This window comes from Cynocephalus volans, chromosome 1 (assembly GCF_027409185.1).
Source record: "Cynocephalus volans isolate mCynVol1 chromosome 1, mCynVol1.pri, whole genome shotgun sequence".
NCBI classification, from domain to species: Eukaryota; Metazoa; Chordata; class Mammalia; order Dermoptera; family Cynocephalidae; genus Cynocephalus; species Cynocephalus volans.
In genome coordinates this window covers 294,190,165-294,212,405 of record NC_084460.1, presented here as the reverse complement: position 1 = coordinate 294,212,405, position 22,241 = coordinate 294,190,165, and the positions used below count along the sequence as shown (strand labels likewise).

The 22,241-nt window shown below is 39.1% G+C and overlaps 1 protein-coding gene across 6 annotated transcripts in view; it reads right to left on the bottom strand.

Annotated features, from left to right (window-relative positions):
• DIS3L2 (DIS3 like 3'-5' exoribonuclease 2) overlaps positions 1–22,241 on the bottom strand; it is a 401,609-nt gene that overhangs the window by 208,747 nt on the left and 170,621 nt on the right. For all 6 annotated transcript variants that reach the window (XM_063104706.1, XM_063104715.1, XM_063104740.1 and 3 more), the window contains exon 8: positions 17,070–17,317. In XM_063104706.1, the coding sequence (XP_062960776.1) occupies positions 17,070–17,317 (248 nt within the window). The remainder of the gene's footprint in view (positions 1–17,069; positions 17,318–22,241) is intronic.

Genomic DNA, 22,241 nt, shown 5'->3' with positions numbered 1-22,241 from the left:
CTCCAGTTGGAAAAGAAATGTAATGGAAGAATACCAAAGGGGTCACAGAAATAGGGAGAGGCCTAGAGAGCAGACAAGGGGTGGAAACAAAGAATTACATGCTCAATCTCCAAATTCTTAATTCCAGGCTAAGTCTGAAACTCAAGGACTTTCTTTGTCCATCAAAAAAGTATCTTGAATCACTTGCATCTGCCAGGCTAAGACAGAAAGAAAAAAAAAAAAAATTCAAAGGGTGATGAATCATTGAATTTATGGTCTAGGTCTCTTAGGTGAAAAGTGGGGCACTAGTCAAAAAGAGTAAGATTCAGAGAACCAGACTATACATATACACAAGATATACAGGAAGATGCAAAATAGTCTGAGTATCTTGAATGCTTAGTTCCAACTGACCTTCCACTGTCATGAGCCATAAGTGGACTATGAGAGCATTATATCCATTCTAAGGGGTGGTCTCTGAAAAGACAGTATAGCAGAAACTTTTTCCTAGTGGGCAGAACTTCAAGCAACATGTACACGGTCCACTTTGGCTGAGGAAAGATGGCCTAACAGGCAGTGATTACAAGTTTAACCAGTTAGATAGGAACCTGAAAGAAGAAAGACTGGAGGACTAGTGACAAGGGCATCTGGGGAAGAGATATGTGGGTGAAATGGGCTTATTAAAATGAGCCCATACAGAGTATAATTATTTGTATTCCACAGAATGCTCAGTAAAAGGCTTTCACTGTGGAGGCAGATTGGTCTGCCCTGAGAACATCAACAAGCCTCCTTCCCAGTCACTGCAGTGCTTGCTCAAGAGGCATCAGAAAAAAAACACATCATAGTAAGAAATGAACTCCACAACATTAACTTCTTCTCATTAATGATGACCTGGCTATCACCCTTGTAGGATGCCAGTGTGCCAGCAGAAGCAACCAATTTTGAGCCCCTGACACAGAACTATGCCAGGAGCACCCAGCAACTTCTTGATAGCAGATTGCATCCACTGAGCTCTTCTGTGATGGAGAGGGCAGCACTCTACCTCCATTAAAAGATACACTAACTCTAGGTTTGGGCTTGCTATCTTAATTTGTTCTACCTACCTTGCTTGTATAAATACCACAACCTATAGATTTGTTGAAGCTATTATGTTATCTCAACAATGTTTGTAATCAAAGATTTCACCCTTTGGAAGAAGCAAAGCCCACAGAGTTCACTGACTGGAATGGTGTAATACAAGTCTACTGACTACTAAATTATGGGGCTAATCAGGAGGCTGTGAGGTTGGAGTGCTATATCGTCCAGGATACAATGGTGCTGTGATTAATAGCCTGGAGCCAGTGCACACGCTCTGGGAATGAAGGATGCATGAGAGGAGTCAAGCCTTTCAATATCACACTTAAGACCCACTCAAAAAATGTTTGGTCCTGTCCTCATAATGCTCACCTCCACAGCTGACAGGCTTTAGTACCTCTGAGGATACAATAATGATTCCTCTGAATTGGAAACTGAGACTACAAAAGCCCTGACTGATATAAAAAGGCATAAAATATACTACCCACTTCTTTCATGAAAAAACTTATTTCCAATTCAAGCCAGCTGAGAGAAGACTCAGAAGTAAGGATTCATGAATGGCAAGCAATAATATGAAGAGTTTAATTATACATTATATTGACACCCCTGAAATTGCCAATATTTGACCATTTTTAACCTATAAAACATAATTACATATGATTCTACCTAGTAGTGTTAAAAATTACATAAAATAATTAACCACACATTAATCAGTATACATAGTTTTGGGAGAAGTATAAACAAGGATGTATATCACACACAGTTTATTAGAGAACTACACTAATACAAAGAGAAACACGTTCTTATGTGTGGTGGGAGTCTCAGTAACAGTGTTTGTTTGGCAGATCTAGAAGACTGAGACCATCCTATCTTTACTTTGTGAAGTTGGAGTTCTATTCTCTGGGATACACTGTGGTCGAAAATGATTACCTTATGCCTAAAGTAGAGGAAGGACTTTTTTGGACAAAAGGCATTTTATAATACCCAGCTTTTGAAATATAATACTGAAATCCAAGAAGAACTCACTACTTAAAGATTGGGTGGGGAGAAACCATCCAGATATTCTATTTTTTAAAAACCCTGCATGTAAAAAGGAAGAAGGAGCAAAACAGAAAAATGGCAGAAGGATAAAACATACTCTGCAAGTATATAGCCACACAAATGACAATCATAATTAAAGATATTTGCAAGAACTGAAAAACCGATGAAAATATAAGCAATAAAAGACAAGCACTCAAAGCAAAGATGCAAGTGCACAAGGAATAAATAAGTCACAAAAGGAAATAAAAACTAGGTTTTTAGACTTCAGGAAATAAGTAGAAAAGGATAAAACCATCACATCACAGAAAAGAAGGTCATACTGGAAGTAACTATCAAAGAACAGACACTATTTGACAACAATAAGGATCACAGAGAAAAAGCTTGAGGAAAGTAATGAAAATTAAATTGGAAAGTACGAGTTAAAAAAGATTAGAGAGAAAACAGACAGATGTGCCAGGCAGACCAAGGAGATACAACACTGGCAGAACTGGTATTACTGAAAAAAAGAATTAGATATGAGGAACAGAAAACATTTTCAAAGGTATCATTAAAGTATCTTTCCTGAATAAAAGAAAATGTAAGTTTTCGGATAGAAAGGATGCAACGTGTCTCAGGAAAAAATAATACAAAAAAGCACCATTGAAACATATTCTCATAAAGTTATTGGATTTCAAAGATAAAGATTTTTAAATGCAGGAACCCAGGAAACATACATCTCATAAACTCTTTCTGAAAAACCAGTAGATGATGAACCAGGGCCTACCAAGAGTTGGAGAAATTCCTCCACAAAGAAGACTAGTGCTGAGCCCTGGATCCGTGGATGTGTTGGTGGGAGCGTGCAGAGGAGGGAGGACTAAGGTAAGCAGATGAGGTGATGGACCTAATATCACTTGTCAGAACAAGTCATATCAGTCACTGGACCTTAACCAAAATTACGAAGAAAAAGAATTTTTTTTTTCTCTTTTAGGGCTTTGTGTTCTAGCAAAATCTTTCACCAGGTTAAACTGAGTACAAAGAATCTCGATTTGTTTACTGAAATGACAGGATGGCTCATAAAGACACAATTATATTTTAGTTATGGTTTCCAAATGTGATCCAACACTCCAAGTTCCTATTAGTAGTAATTAACATTTATTTTACTAAGTTCCAGAGAACATTTCTCAAGTGCCTTATTTAAATAAATTTATTATAGATCTTAATTGGAGATATATTTGATAGCAGCACAGACTGAACAGCCTGCAGCAGATAAAAATCTAACAGGTCAGCATGCTAAGAGATCATGCTTTGGGGCCTTAGATGCCCTAGAAAGAATCCTTTGCTGTCTACTTACTCATAAACTGCTGTTACCCTTAAAACCAGACTACCACAGGCTCTAAACAAAAACAAAATCTACTAGAGAACTGACTTAAACGCTGTATTTGTCTTGCAGAAAGGTTTGTTCTTATTTTCATTTCAGTAAATTTTGTTTAAAATGAATCACTGAAGTAACTTTCTCTTTCATGTAATAAAGTTCAGATGTTACAGCTTTCTAAGTAGTTTCTATGTTTTCTATTCACTGTTTGAAAAGATGGAAACAGCTGCTTTAGGGCAACTATGATTCAATGTTAAATCGAAATGTATGGTGATTCTCTTAAAAACCGCATTTCAGCCCACAGTGCATTAAAATGTATCCTTCAGAAATAACTTAGGAACTCTTACAGCCAAGAGGAACCTAAAGATACAGACAACTAAGTGTAATGTGGGATTCTGGAACAGAAAAAGGACGTTAGATTTAAAAAAAGGAAATCTGAATAAAGTATTGACTTCCATTAATAATGTATCAATATTAGTTCATTAATTGGAACAAATATACCATACTAACATGTTAATAACAGGGTTAACTAGTTGACAGTGGGGAGTGGATATGAGAACTGTACTATCTTGACAATCTTCTGTAAATCTAAAACCGCTATTAAAAATAAATTTTATAAAAAAAAAACAGAGCTGAAAAGGAGTAAAAAATGTAAATTTTTTTAACCCATGCATAAAGCAACATTGATTTATTTTTTTTTTTCTTAAAAAATTTTTATTGAATTGTAATTGATTATACATATTTTTTGGGTTCAACGTTGACCTATGTTGATCAAATCAATATTACTAGCATATGTATTGTTACAAATCATACTTATTCTTTATGCCCCTTGTCCAATCTCTCCCCATTCCCCTCTCCCTCCTCCCTCACCACTGATAACCCTAGATTTCTCCTCTCCTTCTGAAAGAGTAATGGTTACTCTGCTGATCTGTTGCCTAGATGATCTGTCCAATGCTGAGAGGTGTGTTCAGGTCCCCCAATATTATCGTAGAGCAGATGCTTCTTCTGTCACTTTGTAATGGGCTTTGTGGAGAGAGACATCCTCTTCTTTGGTCTCTGCTGGTGACTCTCCTTGTGTCAATGCACTCCAGTGGCTGGCAGACCATCTGCGTGGTGGTTGTGGCATCTAGCCGCTTTGGTGGCAGCCGTGGTTATTGTGGTGGTTGTGGTAGGCCACCCACATGGAGGTGTTGTTTTGGGCATGCTCCTTGGCACTGGCAGTGTGCCTGGTTGTGGGAGGGTGGTCCGGTTTCAGCTCCGTACCTCAGGACCCCGGGTGGGCTCCAAGGCACTGGCAGTGTACCCAGCTGTGGGAGGGGGGTCCAGTCCCTGGCCCCACAACTCAGGTCCCCGGATGGGCCCTGAGGCGCTGATGGTGTGCCTGGGCCTGAACTAAATTTTTGTCCTTTGTTTACTTCTAAAATGGAGGAACTTCCTATGGGGACCTGTAGTTGAGCTGCGTGGTTGAGCTAAATGGCTGCTTTGCTGCTGATTCCCTAGGGAAGGCTTTTTGTCCAGCTCAGGTTTTAATGGTTGATTTTATAGGTACTTCCAGCTCTCCAGAGACCTGGTGCACCTGGGTTGTGTAGAAACTCTGATCTGGGCCTGAGTCTTTTCATCAAACTGCACCCCATGCAATTCTATATTCCTGACCAGTCTCCTCTGAGTGGTCCTTCGCTGATTGGGGTGCAGATCAGCTGTATTTGCTGTGCCCCAGTGCTCCTCTGGTAGGCCTGTCTCCCCCACCACCTGTGCTGCAAACACTTTCCATGGGATGGGCCATGCTTCAGTCCTTTGCAATGACTCGCCGGCCTCTGAGTGGCTTCTTTTTTTCAGCTGTTCTGGCTCCTCCTATGTGAGTCCACGGGAACCCTATTAGTGGTCTTGCTGGCCTGGGGGCCACCAAGGCCCTCTTCCCCCCTGCCGCCTCTAAGTAACTTCATCTGAAGGGCACTGCTGCGGCTTTTGCCGGTTGCAGCTCCTGCTCCGTGTGCTCCACAGCTCCAGCCTTAAAGCGGCCGCAGCACAAAATGGTCAGAGCAATATTCTCTTTCTCTCATTGTGGCTTCTCCCCCTTCTTGAACTCCATAGGTCTCTCCTCCTCTTCCCCTGAGCTCCAGCAGCCCCAGGTTGGCTGATGTTACTTTTTTATAGTAGTAAATTGGTTGATTTGTGGGAAAGAGTGACACTGGGGACCGTCTATTCTGCCATCTTCACCAGAAGCCGTAAAATATTTAACTTATATTTCCAACAACAGATAAATGATAAACTACATTATGGCATATTTGTTCAATTATACATTATAGAAAAATAATCTTGAAGATGTTATGCATAGTATAATTAAACTGTGAACATTTATGAAAAGACTGAAAGGGTATACCTACAAATGATGTTGTTTTAGAGAGGGAGGATTATGAGTGACTTTTTTCTCTATTTCCTAAGCTTCCTTTAACATTGTAATATTAGGTCTTTTTCAATTTAGAAATTATAGAAAAAGTAATAGTAATATAATATAAAAAACTGTCATGCCCAGCATTGGTGTCCTATCTAACATTCATTCCCTTCTTCCTCCTTCCTAACTGAAACCTAATATTTTTCATAGAGGGAACTCATCTCAACTTCAGCTCCAGAGGCAAATACTCATCATTCTAATACAATCAATGCATGGTTTCCCTGGAGACCATAATGAATATTACGGTTGGTGGGCAGGATCTCCACCTCTGTGTTGGATGTGACTGAGAAAGCATGTAGCCTAACCATACTAGCAGCCATCTTCATGACCATAGAGAAGCCACTGAAGACAGCAAAGAGCAACCTGATATTACCAGTCACTGACTGTACTGGGTCTGGAGCTGCATGATCTCTGAACTCCCACTTATGTGAGATAATATATTCCATTATTATTTAAGTCACTTTGGTTCAGGGTTTTCTACCACTTGCTGCTAAAAGCATCCCAATTCAAAACATTAAAAATATCATCCATGAGAAGCAAACTTCCCTTTCCCTCCCTTCTCTCTGCAACGGAAAACATAAAGCTCTTAAAACCAAAAGTAAAACCTCAGGACTGTTAGCATCATGTATCTAGTAGGTATTTACCACACACTGACACAGTGCTGCTGGTTCTAGAGCATAATGATATTATAAATGGCCCTTCCTTAAACAATATATCCCACCTTACAGGTTTTCCCTTTATGACTTCCATGTTGAACCAGGCCCACAAAACACAAACCCAGTTCATTTCCTCTTTGTGGAATATAGAAACAAGGCCTGGAAGCTACCCTTGTCCCCCAGAGCAGATCTCTCTCCTAACTACTATAACTCTCCTTCAGTTTTATCTCCTTTCTGGCATGTGCCACTTTCTAGCTGTGTCATAGTGCTTTAGGTACATCGCGTCCTTATCAGTAGATGGGGAGAATCATCCATAAGATCCTCAAACATAAAAAAATGTTTTATTCAAACAATTTTTTATTTCAGTATCTCACTGAGACTTGTATATCTTAGGTGCCCAATACATGTTGGTTGAATGAATTTATGAATAAATGAATTAATGCTTTTGAGCCTGGAAAAGAAGCCTTTACTACTCTTCCTTAAAACTCCAAAGGAAAGTTAAGAAAACTGAAGACAGTAAAACCAATGAGTAAAACCCACAGACATGTATTTAGGTAAATCCTCAAGTCCTTTATAATCAGATGTCACATTAGCAAAATTATTATATTAACATATCAAAAAAATCAGAAACAAGAAAAAAAAAGGGTTGCTACCACTACTTTTATTTAAAACTGAACTTTTATCAGTTATTGTGTGAAAAATATCTCCTTCCTCAATTGTGAATTGCCAATTCAGGAAGATAAGAAAAAGAAAATAAAAGTTACAGGGACTGGAATGGAAGAAACAAATCTGTCATTACTTACCAATGATGTAATTATCCATACAGAAAGGCTAAAGGAAACTACATTTGAAGTATTAAAATTAATAAGGGAATTTAGCAAAATGACTGGATACAGGATTAATATACAAAAAATAATTGTAATTCTATATACCAGCCTCAAAAAGTTAGAAAATGCAACTTTAAACACCTGTTCCTCAGAAAATAGCATTAATAACATGGAAGACAATTCAGAAACCAGGGAGAAGGCATTTTCCATGTTAGTGACTGCTAAAAAAATTATTTTCTAGAATATATATATTTTTAACTCTAAAAAAATAACAAACAGCCCAATTAAAAATGGGTAAAAGTGTGGGGAACTGGTGGATTAATCGGTACAAAGCTATGCTATCTATTCTAAGTGAATCAATGTACAGTATATGCATGTATTGAAACAAGATGTTGTACCCCACAAATATGTACAAATAAATGTTAAAAAAATTTTAAATCCTTCCAAAATGGGAAAAAGCACCAATGAATGCTAAAATGAGTGGGTGATAAAGTTTAAGTAGAAACAGAATAATTGCATAGTCTCAAAAAATCTTCCCCAAAACATAGGACAGTCGGCTTTCCATATCTTTGGGTTCTGCATCCACAGATTCAACCAACTGCAGATTAGAAATATTTGAAGGAAAAAAAAATACGACAATAAAAAATAATACAAATAAAAGCCAACACAGTATAACAACTATCTACCTAGCACTTACATTGTACTAGGTATTATAAATAATCTAGAGATGATTTAAAGTATATGGGAGGATATGCATAGGTTATATGCAAACACCGCATCATTTTATATAAGGGGTTTGACTATACATGGATGTTGGTATATGCGGGGCAGGGGTGAGTGGGTGGGGACATGTCCTGGAAGCGATTCCCCATTACCAAGGGACAATTGTACAATAATTACAAGAGAAAAATAGTAAGTTAGGAATTCTACAGATACCTCCTTAGCCAAATGGTCAAGGTTAAAATCACCAGTAATACATACTGACATTATGTGCCCCTGATATGATGCACATCACCTCTGTGGTACCTTTCCCAATAATGCCCAATCTCAATCTAATCATGAGAAAACATAAGACAACCTGAAACTGAGAAACATTCTACAAAATCACTGACAAGTACTCTTCAAAGTATCAGTCCATGAAAGGCAAGTAAAGACTGAGGAACTGTCACAAACTGGAGAGACTGTAATGACATAACTAACTGTAGTGTGGCATTCTGGACCAGATTCTGGACCAGAAAAAGGATGTTAGTGGAAAAACTGGTAAGACCTCAGTAAGTCCTACTAATAGGACTTCATTTAATAATATTGTACCAAGGTTGATTTCTAAGTTTTGACAAACATTCTATGGTAATGTAAGATGCTGACATAAAGAGAAGGTAGGTAAAAGGAATACAGGAATTCTCTGTACCATTTTTGCAATTTCTGTAAATCAAAATTATCTAAACAAAAAATTAACTGTTAAAAAAGGGTAAAAATACAAAGACATTTTTTAGAAGAGGAAACATGACCATCAATACATGAAAAGATGCTCAATCTCATTAGTAATTTTGAAAAAATTAATTAAAATCATAATGATGTACCATTTCACACCCACCTCACTGGTAAAAATTGAAGAATCTAACAATATTAAGTGTTAATAAGAATGTGAAGCAATGGAAACTCTTATACATTGCTAGTAGGACTAAAAATGGGTACAACCATTTTGGAAAACGGTTTGGCTATAAAGTTGTAGAGTTAAACATGTACATATGTGTGATACAATAATTTCACTCTTAAGTAGTATCTAGAGAAACTTGAATGCCTATAAGCACTGGAATGTTTGTAGGAGCATTGTTTGTAATAGCAAAAATCTTGTTTCAAATCAAATGTCCATTGCTAGGTAAATAAATTATGGTACATTTCAGGAAATGGAAATACTACAGATTAAAATGAGTGAAACAGCCTGGCCGGTTAGCTCAGTTGGTTAGAGCACGGTGTTATAACACCAAGATCAAGGGTTTGTATCCCCATTCCAGCCAGCTGCAAAAAAAAAAAAAAGAAGAGTAAAATGTGAGTATATTTTAGAAACATAATATTAAATGAAAATGCAAGTCGTAGAATATTTGTAACATGATGATTTTTACAAGGTTCAAAACCAAGCAAAACTAAGTAACATTATTAAGGGATGTAAATACGAGCAAATTATTTTTAGAAATCATATTTTGATTAGCATTTTTCAGACGCTAGTTACCTCTAAGGAGAAAATTAGGGGATAGGATAGAGTGGAACACACAAGAAAAACTTCATTAGTATGGGTGATACTATATTTCCTAATCTGAGTAGTAAATTCATGAGTTGGTTTTAATATCGGGGTTCAAAAATTGTATGCATTACATGTATTCTTTTGTGTGTTCAACATACTTTGTAAATATAGTTAATAAATATTTTTAAAACAATAATTTATTCAAATTTATACCAAACCCCTAATAGTGATTATTTCTAGGGTGAAATTCTGGAAAATTTTCATTTTCTATAGTATATATTTGAATAATTTTAACAGTAAATTTTCAATATTTATGTATTTCAGAAAATTAAAATTAAAATTTTTTCTTAATTTTGATATAATAAATGACATTACAATTGGGTCCTGCTGTAAAATTAATCCAGACAGCACTGAAACAACATTCCCAACTTCCTACAGTTGACAGGTGGGAGTTGTGGGAGTTATGGGAGTGTGCATATAAAAATTTTACATAAATTCTACATAAAGTATCTGATCTATTGACCTGTATGATGTGCAAGTAAAAAAGTTATTGAAGGAAGGGACCAGCTACAGATAGAAGAAATTATGACAAGAAAGTCCTTTGAATTGGCCTGTTTGCCTTAAAGAAAATAGAAACACTTAACATTAGTGTTCTCAGTCATTCATCCTCTTTTCACTTCTAAATATTCTTATGAAGTCTTGGCCTTAAAACTAGGCTATCCACGGAAGACAGTCGTACATCCTCGTAGTGATTACCACTAACATCACCACTCTCAAATAAATGCCCTCATGCATATTAGCCCATGTTGGAAACTCTATGCAAATAGAAACAATGGTATCATTTCCCTGAGAACCTAGAAGCCAGCAACAACCTAACATCAGCTACACCAAGGGCCCAGAACTTCAGTAACAATACAAAGTGAAAACAAAGTACAGCAGATACACAATGTTTTTGGCTGTATATTTTATGTATTATTTTCTATAATCAAGAGAAGAGAACAAGTTTTATTTTCCCTTCTTCTTGCTCAGTGTTCTGACACTGCAAAAGGCAGCAAGTAAGGAATGGGGACTTTAGGAAAAGAAAAGTGCTTTATCAGTGAAAATAGATAAAAGAGTGGAGGAAAGAAGAAAGGCTCAACAATACTGAATGATTTTTGGAAAGGCCTTGAAGCTTGAAGGTGAATTAATGTTGTTATGAAGAGAGCAAAGGGAAGCTGAAAATATTTAATGAGGATAAGAGAAGGCCAATGGCATCTAAGGTTCTTTAACACTTTAAAGTATTTTCAAGCAGGTACACTAGAAATTGTAGATGAAGATGATGACCAAGGAAGAAGTGTCAGCAACTGCATACAGTGCTCCCTGAGGAAGGGAACAATTTGGTGCCCCACGCCGGTACCAGGACTAGCTTCCTCCATTCCTTTTACTTTTGCTGCTTTGTCTAGAATGCTCTCAATGTTGAAGGCGTAGCGTTTTCCAAAACTGAACCTTACAGGCCACCAGGTGGAGCCCAACAGTCACAAAAAAGAGCCCCCTCCTCAGCCTGATTTGCTTATTGTCTGCTAGCCAGTTAGAGCCACACTCCATGAAAAGGATTTATAAACTCTAAGTTTGGTAATGCAAGTTCATACATTATATAACTTGGTCTCTCAGAAGAGTCTTTAAATAAAGAATATGCTCTGGAAAAGATGAAACACTCCTTCGTGCTAGGGGGAAAGATTAAATATAGTTATTTCCCGGTTTGCTGGTCTTGTAGGCTATGGCTCAATGAAACAAACTTCTCCTGTTTGTTTTTTTCTACCAACCTAGTTACAGTTTCATTTTCCTACTAATTACAATTTAATGTAATTTAATGACCACCTGACCAATTCACATCTACCCCATAAGAAATTCAGAACCTATCAAAACCAAATGGAATAGTAAAAATATTTGCTTACATCAGTCAACAGATATTTCTAATTATCTGACAAATGGCCATAAGGTGCAAAGCTAGGAGGAGATGCAGGAGGTATCAGAGCAGACCCCACCCACCCACTTCCTTCTCCACCACATGACTTAGCAATCAGAACCTCTCTCCTCTGCTTTCACCTCACCCAGTCATTCACTCCAATGGAACCTACTGTCCTTCATGCTCGTCAAAACCAGCAGTACCATGCCCCATTCTCTATCATTTCAACAGCCTCGCATTAAGACTAGCAACTTCATGTTCAACCAAAAATTTTTCAACTTGGCTATACCTGCACTGACCTATTTATTTTCCCTCCTCCCCATCCCCCAAAGTCGCCAAAGTTAGCTAGATAAAATAATATAAATATGTCAATTTGCTCTAGGTCAATTCATGTCACATATCTTCGGTTAGCCTTCAGTGTTGCCAAGAAACACTATTATATTCCTCACAGTAACTGTTGTAAAACTTTTCCATTTTCCTCAAGATTTATCCTTAAATATTTGGGAAGAAGAAATCATGACAAACCTAGGAGAAAATGACCATGATATCTTCATACTCATGACAGTTGGAAGGAAAAGGTGGGACTATAAACTCTCAACTTTAGGATAGCAGATTTCACAAAGATCTGAGGAAATATAGGCATGAATTCCACTGCAAGAGTTTCTAAAAGGAAAGATGATTTAAGATGGCTGGAAAGCTCTTAAAACTGTAAGTCTGATTATATAATTGCAAATCATTGCAGCAAGGAAACCAATGTAGCTTTTTCTTAAATATTAAATATTAAGTACTAAATAATAGAAGTCTGGTACTAAATATTAAAAGTGCTAAAAATGCTGTGATATAGAACAAAAAGCAGTGATCCCTAAAAGCCAGCAAGGGCTGACTAAAAAGAGACTATCTGGGTTTTGACAGCAATACAAGAATAATATCCATGAACATGTGGTAGGTGTGATGTTTAGAGAGGTAAGCAAGGTTTAACTGAGATCTCTCTTGAAAATTCTAAGAACAAGATAGAAAATAACTTTCTAGCTACTAGAGGTCTCTAATACTGTAATACTCTTTGATCTCCCCTTAAATGGAGGCACCAGAACACAATTGGGGGTGGGAGAGAAGCGATACTTACAGTGAAGAGGAGGCCAAGATTGAGAGCCTCTTAACTTAAGGACCCTTCCAAAGGGTCCAGATATTCAATTACAGTGTGCATTCTATTCAATCTTATTGTTAAATATCTGTACTTTCTAAATTTGGCATTCTCCACCTGAGTTTACGTACTTTTTATATGCTGTAATCAAGTGTTGATTTTGAAGTCATACAACCTTGATTCTCATTATTTTCTGGTTCAAACTACTCCTCCTGTGTTTTCTAGCTTGGTTTATGGTACAACATCTTCCTAGTCAACCTGGCTCAGGACCTTGGGATCATTGATTCATTTTCATCTACTCATCTGACCAGCCAGCAAACATTTATTGAGTATCCTTGCATAAAGGAGTTTATGGCCAAGTAAAATACCTAAATAAGCAATTACAATGTAGACAGATGAGAACTACAGTAAAGGTATTATTAGAAGCTATGGGAACACCAGAAGAGAGGCCTGTGAGTCAGGAAGCATTTTTTCAGTGGACAACTCAGTTGATTTTAAAAGTTGAGTTATTTCACCAAGCAAACACTGGAGAAAGGAGAAAGTCACTGCTGGGAAAGAAAGCGTAACATGCAAAAGTTTGGAACTATGAACAAACACACTAAGCTCAGGAAAGGACAAGCTCTGAGGCATTAGCGCAGGGTATGGCAGGAGCTGGGGCTGTTCTCAGTAAGCCGTGGTTAAATGCTATCAGCATCTACCCACTCACCCAAGTCAGAGGACTGAAAGTTCACCCAAGATTTCATCCATCTCCGTCATGCCCCATTTCTACTCAGTCATCACATCTGGGAGAATTTACCTTCTTAATCTCCCTTCAATCTTGTCACTCCTTTTGTTTCCTCCCTTTCAACCCTTTATCTCAGTTTCTCCCCATCTCATCCATCTTACTGCAATAGCCTATTGCTGCCAGTCATGTCCCCTCCCTTCCACTCTACACTCTCAGTCAGAGTGATCTTTTAGCAAAGAGGCTTCTGTTCTCCAAGAAATGATCTTGGCTTTCCCCCTTCACCGACCTCCTTTAAACTTCCTGAAAACTATTTCATTCCTGTGGAAGAACTTACAACATTCTGCTTTGTACTACAGTTAGAGCTCAAAGAGACAGGCCATTCACATCATCTGCTTTTATCCATGCTCCTTCCCAGAGCGTTAAGTCCTACATCCTGCTAATGGAGTGCTGGGTAATGGGACCCTGGACCCCTACCACTAGTTAAAACTACTGACAAGGGCAAATACCTGTCTCGAGCTAGACCAATAAGATTTTCTTCCTTAGAAATTCTGTATGGTGATCAAACTTCAGTATGTGACCTGCAGAGGACTGGCAGTGTCATTTTGGGGCCACGTATACTATTGAGCAGGTAGATGGCTACTGTGTAGAGAGAAGCAGAATAACACAACTCATGTACAGAAAAAGACAGAGAAAAGATACCATGTAGTGGCTGGGTTGGTCAGGATGGTTGAGAGAGAAGCTGCAATTCCTTTGTTGCTTTGTGTAGTGGATTGAATTATGTCCCCCCAAAACTTCCTGAAACTTGAATTGTGTCCCCCAAGTTTTATGTATTAGAAACTTAGCCCCCACTTTGACTGTTAAGATGGTGGGAAATCCTATTATGGTAAGCAAAAGGTGGAGCCTTAAAAAGATGACTGGATTGTAGGATCATGCAGTAGTGAATGGATTAAAAACGGTGGTCAGGGATGTGGTTCTGAGGGTTTTAAAAGAAGAGGAGAGTCTGTCTTTCTCTCTATATTCTCTCTGCTTCCGCCATCTTGCAATGTGTGACCCCTGGGTCACTGTTGCCACCATCAGATGGACTTTGGACTTCCCAGACTCAGACACTATAAGTAATAAACTTCATTTTCTTATAAATTACCCAGTTTCAGATATTTCTTTTATAGCAACACAAAACGGACTAATAACAGCTTGTTAGTTCTGAGTTTTTCATGAGACCACCTCCATTTCCTGCTCTGGTTTTTAGGAGAACCACCAGTTTCTTATATTAATCTTTACTTTTATTTAAATTAGCTCAAGTGGGATTCCATTTCTTAGAATCAAACTATCCCAATGGCATTTATGTACAAGTACTTCTGCATTATATTACAATCTCCTTGAATAGAGAAACCACAGCTTGTTTACCTTTGTATTTCTCAAATAAGGTAGCATAGTACTTTACACATAGTTGATCAAAACCTGTCTGGTGACCTGGCTTTGGGCTTAAATAATTAGTAGCATTTACATAGGCAGAGGAAGTTCAATACTTTTAAGGGTAGAGGTATAGGGGCAGGGAAGAAATTGAGAAGGAAGCCACCTTAGCTAAAGTCGGCTTTTAGGCATAGTTTATGTGGAATCTAACCATACACACTCACACCCACAGCAGGTACTATCTTCACCCTCCTGGTCAAAGTCTGACAAAGATGAGGGAGGAAACCTAGGCAGTCATACATAGCACAGCATGTTCTGATTGGGAAACAGTGACCTCAGTTCCTAAAGATCAGTAACTGACAGCCAGAACAAAATGGCAAGGCGACCACCAACATGCTCAACAGCTGCAGCCATCAGCCCTCATGCAACAGACGCCCTCTGAGAACGTCATCACAAAAACCAGTCACATCATATTTCTTAAAATAAATTTTCTCTTTTCCACAAAGGTTTTAAAAGACATATTTCCATAAAAGACTATTTTTAATGTCTTTATATTAACAAGGTAGAAAAGAAGCATAGTTTTCCATCTAAATATGGTTACCTTCAAATTTTTTTATTTTGAAAAATTACATGATTAATACTTGCATATAGTTATGATTTTTAAACATTTTTTCTTTAGACCCAGTAAATGTGCTTGCTTTTTCAAAAGCCCGACTCCCTTTTTGGTGGTAGTTGTACTTGTTCCTGATGAACTAATGGCTCAGCTATAATAAAAAAGGAACCTAGACCTAGAAAGACACTCAAATACTAAGAGAAACTCATACCATGAAGATTTCCTGACTACACCCTTATAATTTGAAAACTAAGGAAGTAGTCCCATCAAGTATGTACAATAGGATACAACAGAAAGGCAGATAAAAGACAAGGCTACTTTCCTGGTTTCATGTGAGAGTCTTCCCTTTTCGCTGCCAAACAGAGTGTGGCAGCACAATCAACAGAGGCCAGGTGGCACAGCCATTATCAGCCTTTTGATTTGATGGTGAGAAACTGGCAAGCCTCTGAGAAGGTCAATTTAGAGCTCAGGGGGTTGACTTCACTTTTGGATAATGAATTAGGCTTAAAAATGATGACACTGCAATCATACCACTTGAGGGCAAAAAAGAAAGTGCAACTGTGCCTCAGCAATTCTGAGATCATATACATCACACTGATCTTCATATAACTGAAAAAGTGGTACAGGGTAGTGTTTCCTAAGTTGCATTAGCATGACACACAGATGTGACTTGGCTTACTTTGCTAGGGGTATGAAGCTAAGTATAGAGTAAACCTGATAAAAGCAGCACATTCAGTTTGGCTCTCAAAAGCATGGACCATTCCCAGGAGGGTCCATTCTGCGTAAGTTAGATGACCAACAAGTAAGTCACTAAACTGGACTAAAAGTAAAGATCAGAACACACTCTTTTCTAGATTATATATCTTTATTGTCATTTTCTGTGAAGCATAAGCCAGACACCATCTATAAGAAAGGCCTAAAGATATAGCTAAAACTTAATATTGCTTTTCTTTCTAAATGAATACCAGTTCTAAGAAGAAAATAGGCACAGCATTTGACCAAACAGCTGGGTCTAGCAGTTTCTTCATATCAAAATGATTCTCTGGGACTACATCATCTATATTTAAGTTAGATTGATTTCTGACAGCTCCAACAAAAACATAGTACCCTTTTCCTGCTCACAGTAGGGTAATGTAGTTTTTAACACCATAGGTGAAACCTCTGAAGATCCATACCAGAAAAGCATTCAAACGAGCCTCTGTATTCACATTTGAAAGAAGAGGAGCCTGGGGTCCTCTGAATATACCTGGACTTAGCATATTTTACCACTAGTGTCTGAAAGGAGAAGACCGTTGTTGGATGCAATAATTCTCTGCAGTATACCAGTACAAATGGGATTCATGACATAACAGGGAATAAGCAAAGCCTTAGAATGTGCTTATATTTTATGCCAAAAAACAAAAACAAAAAGGTGACTGCCTGGTAACTCATGGAAACTCTAGGAGACCAGTTAAGTTGGCAGCTAAAGGCAATTTCTGAAGAGTCAGGACCAAAATACACAATGTACCATGCTTTAATAAAGAAAAAATAATTAAAATACACAAAAATTTTACCTAACAGCCACCTAAACTGACTTCTGCCTGTGACCTGTGGTTTATCTTGCTAGAGATCACCTACCCCAGGGCAAAATTGCTGTCCTCCTTCCAGTCCACTATGCGGCAGATGAATAGTATGTTGGCATAATCTTTAGGCCGTGTCACAAAGTCCTGGGGACAGTCCTTGAGAGGCACATAAATTCTAGGCACCCGGTGGTCTGAGGGAGAAAACAGGGCATATTTCCTAAACAGTTCACTGTTCTTATCAGCCAGGAGTTTGAGAAAGCCAGTTGCTGCTCGAGAATGTTTCTTCTCCAGGATGTAAACCACCTGAAAACACCAAAGATACAGTCAACATAGTTTATTTGTAGAACTGGATAAGAGTTAGAAGCCAGCAGGTTATTATTTGATCAACTAGCTAGGTCCAGCAATTTTTCTAAACAAGGTCAAAATGAAGTGCCTCTCAGTGATGCTTTGTGAAGTAATCTATACTTAAATTGCAATAAGTATCTAGGGTGTATATGCGTGCGCGCGTGTGTGTGTGTGTCTGGTGTGTGTGTGTGTTTGTGTCTAACCTATGTAATACATGGATGAATTAAATGAAAGTGAACCATGACTTATGTCTTATGAATATATGTTACACTTTCCTCTGTGTAACTGGGGCGGAGAAAAGAGAAAGAAAGAATTCACTCAAAGTACCATCAATGAGGCCTGGAGGGACTGCCACCCATCAGGGGAGCAGCCCCGATCCAAAATCAGCCTTTCTTTTTATTGACAAGACAAGGAAGAAGTTTCACAAGGAAAATCAGTTGATTCAATCATCAAAGAAGGACATAAGGACATGGGCGATGTTACAAAAGTTGTCCATGGCTAAGTATAGCTTAACAATGGAAACTAGTAACATCAGTAAAATAAAGTGACATTCCAAGGTACAATTAGTAAAAAGCTAAGTTGGTCAAACTGGCTCATTATCTAAAGTATGACCTCTCCTTAAGCAAAGTTACATTCTTATGATAAAATCTAAATACAATTTTCTCTAAAGTTTCCCCCAACAGACAGCTTGCCCCTAGCAAACATTTTTTTCCACAACTTTTCCTTCAGCAATTCTTAAAATCTCTTAAGAGGATTGGTATGACAACCATCTGTTATCTCTAAAAACATTAGTCTACAATCCCATACCTAAACAGTGATTAAGAGTTGATTAGATGGGCTTTTGCCACGCTATCTGTGGGCTGTGACCCCCTGTCTAAGGGCTTTTGCCCCATACATGCATTTACCTAAAAACCCTATTCTAAAATCAAATGAGAATCAAGATTTCTAACCCACTACATCTCTCCCCTTATTATCATTATAAAAATCAGAAGTAATGAGGGAGTCAGAGTCAAAGGTGTTGTCCTGGACAGTTTAACATTAACAAACTCTCTGGACTCAGAATCAACTATTATACGGAGCAGAATCCCTTTCCAGAATTTCAACAATTGGCAATTACATCCAATTCACAGCACCTGGATTGATGCTGCTGCAGCTGCCCTGAGAGACGATGACATCATCAGTCCTCATCTGAAGTAAATTAAAAGGACTTGCCATGCTAAATGATACCAACTTTGCTTTAGATGCTTTTTTCTTAACTGTGCCAACCTGATCTATAGCTCTTGCTTTTTCTTTTAAATAAATAAAATGGGGGAGATGTAGAGGATTCTTAAAGCAAATGTACTTCACAGGGCCTGGTTTTCCAAAGCCTTGCAGTTTCAAATATTGACCTTGCAGAGGACAGGAAATTTTCCTCAAGCTATAAAGTCTCTGGTGTAAGATAAAGATTTGTGGCACAGCAAGGTTGCTGGCTCAAGGACAGACTAGTTACTGGTTAAAATGTAAAGATACTGGAAAACTTCTGGAGGGAGAAGGAATGTTTGCTAAGATCAAGCTTTTGTTGGTGGATCACTTAATTGTCTAATGGAATGTCATCTGACTTGTTTCACTGAAAGTTGCCAGCCTATATTGTTAAACTATAACCCCACCTATGTTCTCTTCCTGTAACTTCCTGGTCTGGAAAATAAATGCAGGAAGAGAACCCCAATTCCATGTTAATTTCCCAAGGAAGGGACACCTCTCACTTGAGGGTTCCAAGGAAGTTAACCACTTCTGGGCTTTTCACTGCTCAGAAGAGATGGGCTTTGAGTAATCCTTTGAGGCTCCGTCACCCAGGGGAAGTTGGGTGACAAATCCGTGGGGGGGGGGGCAAAGCAACAAATATATGTGAGACTCCAGCAGAAAAGCATAGCTTCTGGTATGTGTTCCACGTTACATTTTTCTCACATGAACAATACCAGTATATCACATGAACAACATCGTAGATGCTTTTTAAAAAATGTTATTAAACATAAATAAACTACTGTTCTTAGTTATGCCTTCAATAGCTGAAAGAAGAAATATGAGTATTTAACTTTCCTTTGTTCCAAGATTACACCCAATCTCTCATTTAACTAGGCGAAGATTCAGGCCACCACTCCACTACATGTACATTGCTATTTCTGCCAAGAGAGAAGCATTCTTTAAGAAGGAGTTTTTTCCCTCACGCACCCTGAGAAGGCATTCTTCCTGAACTGCTTCCTTCTCCCACTGTAGACAGTATGCAATTTCCTTCCTTCATTGGAATTACTTGCCAACATTCTACTAGACCCTGAGTAGATTCAGACTGCTATTGAGCTAGCTGCTACTCTCATTCAGGTCTCTGACTCCACGCAAGGTTTCAGCTTGTCTGCAGAGAACCTCTAAACCAGGGAGTGCACCACACCTCGCCCCTAGTCACTCCCAGCTACTACCCCACAGGAAAGTACCTTAGGGCACTGGTCTTCTCATCCAATCTTGGTTCCACTGCATGCTCTACTTTCTTCCTTCTGCCTCTCCCCATCTCCTCAGAAAAGTTTTTTTGTTTGAAAAAATTGCTGTTCCCTCTTTCAAGAATGCTCTAACCCCCTCCTTGCATGCACCTGTCTGTCATAAGGACTGACTGCTCCAACTCTTTGGGGCAAAGATTGCTCCTTCTCACAGACAGCCCCTGAAAGAAGTGTCCATGTTTTCCTGTGCTACTCTGCCATATGCAGACCACTTACTCTACTAGCCCCATACATGTATCTGCACCCTTTTCCGGTTTAGGTTGTCTCCTTCTTGTTACTGTCATCCACTGAGCTCCTGGTCACTCTGTGACACCTGGCTTACCATTTGCCTCTCCCACCTTCATCCAGTTGAATGACTCAGCCAACACCTTATCCTCACAGTTTCTGTAAGGAACTCTTCAATGCCAGTGGCCTTCACTTCCATTCAATTTCAGCAACTCATCCTCATGGCCACACCTCTGCAACAACTAGAGCTAATCCAATCCCAATACCTCCTCTCAGACCCATCCACCAGGCAGCTCTCTTAGCTCTCCCGTGCTGTGCCCCACAGGCTTTTTCAGCACATCAACACTTCTAGTGCCTCCACCCTTGCCTGCCCTCCAAGTCTGCTAGCTACATCTAAGCTTTGAATCCTGCCCTACTCTCCAGAGCCATGTTCCATTACTTCAAGTCCTCTTACCTATGTTGTCAAATGCCTCACCTTTCTTGTCCTAAAAATCCTCAGCATTGGAACAATTCAGCCACTGGTAAATTGGGTAAGTTCTATTGATCTGTCCTCAAGTTAACTGATTCTATGCTGTGTAATCTCTGTTCTACTATTGAGACCATCCAGCAAGTGTTTTATTTCTTTTACTGTATTTTTCAGTTCTATAATTTTCATTTGGTTCATTTTTATAACTTCTTCTTTACTGAGATTTTCTACTTTCTCACATGTTTCAAGTGAATTTTTAATTGCTTGTTGAAGCATTTTTATAATGGCTGCTTTAAAATTATTGTCAGATAACTGCAGCACTCAGTATTGGCATCAGTTGTTTGTCCTCTCTCACTCAAGTTGTGCTCTTCCTGGTTCTTGGTATGACAGATGGTTTTCAATTGTATCCTGGACCTGTTGGCTACCATATTAAGAGACTCTGGGTCTTACTTAAACCCTTTATTTCATAAGGCAGTCGCCCTGTTTAGGTTTAGCATATAGATCCTGTCCTGGTTTACTTTAGTGGACTGTAGTTCCAATGACAAACTCATTTTCAGAGCCTTTGCAGTGCTATTCTGCTATGTTTGGTTTATATAGTGCCACTGGGACCATACTCCCTTTGATCTTCACTGGTACTGCCTGGGAGGGTGGAAGGAACTTCCCAAGGCCAGGCCACCTTGTCTCTCTAAGTATGGGATGGGAATTTCCAGTCTGCAGGTACAAAGAGGCTTCCCGTTTTGCGTTTCTTATCGTGGTAGGATCTCCTTTACTGGTGCTAACTGGCTATCCAGTGTCTCTGGGTGGGAGAGGGGAGTCTCCAGCCCACAGGGATCAAGAGGCTTCCTGGACTGCACACTTTTTACGGCAGGATATGCCTTGCCAATGCCATCTGGCTGCCTGGTGTCTCTGGGTGGGGGAGAGGAATCTCATGCCTGTGAGGACAAAGGGTCTTCCCAAATGGGCTGCTTGTTGTGCAAGATCCCCTTTACTGGTGTCCTCAGGCTGTCCAGTGCCTCTGGGTGGGAGAGGGGAGTCTCAGACCCATGGGGACAAAGAGGCTTCCTGGGCTGGGCCATTTCTTGTGGCGGGATTCTCCCTTGCTGGAGCCTCTCAGATGCCTGATGTCCATTGGTGAGAGAGAGAAGACTCATGCTGGAGGGAGGAATAAGTGGCTTCTCTTGGCCACTTACTGCCATCAGGGCTCCCAGTCAATTCCTCTTACAGGTGATGCCAGGATTGCCTGGTGTTGCTGTGGGGATTTCTGTTGAATCTGAGTGGGAAGTGTGTCTACCTGGGCCACCTTCTATTGCTAGGGTAGGATTCAGAAACAGGGCCTGAGTCACCTTCTGTTGGGGGTCAGAGGGGGCGGGGATTGGAAGGTCCTTGCTGCTATGTTGTTTCTCTAGTCCTGGGGTCCCTAACTGGTTTGTCTTCCTCCTTTTACCTTTCAGAATTCTCCTTTGGTTCCCTCTTGTTTTTTCCAGGATTCATAGGTGTACTTAGCAGGAGGAGCAAGAAGAAACAAGTCTATGCCATCTTGTCTGAACTGAAAGTCCTTGCTTTTTGTTTTAATTTTTGACAGGACAGTAAGTATATAAAGCAGCTTTACATTACTTGTGATTCATATGATGTCAGTTGTCATGGAAATGACTCTCCATGGCATAAG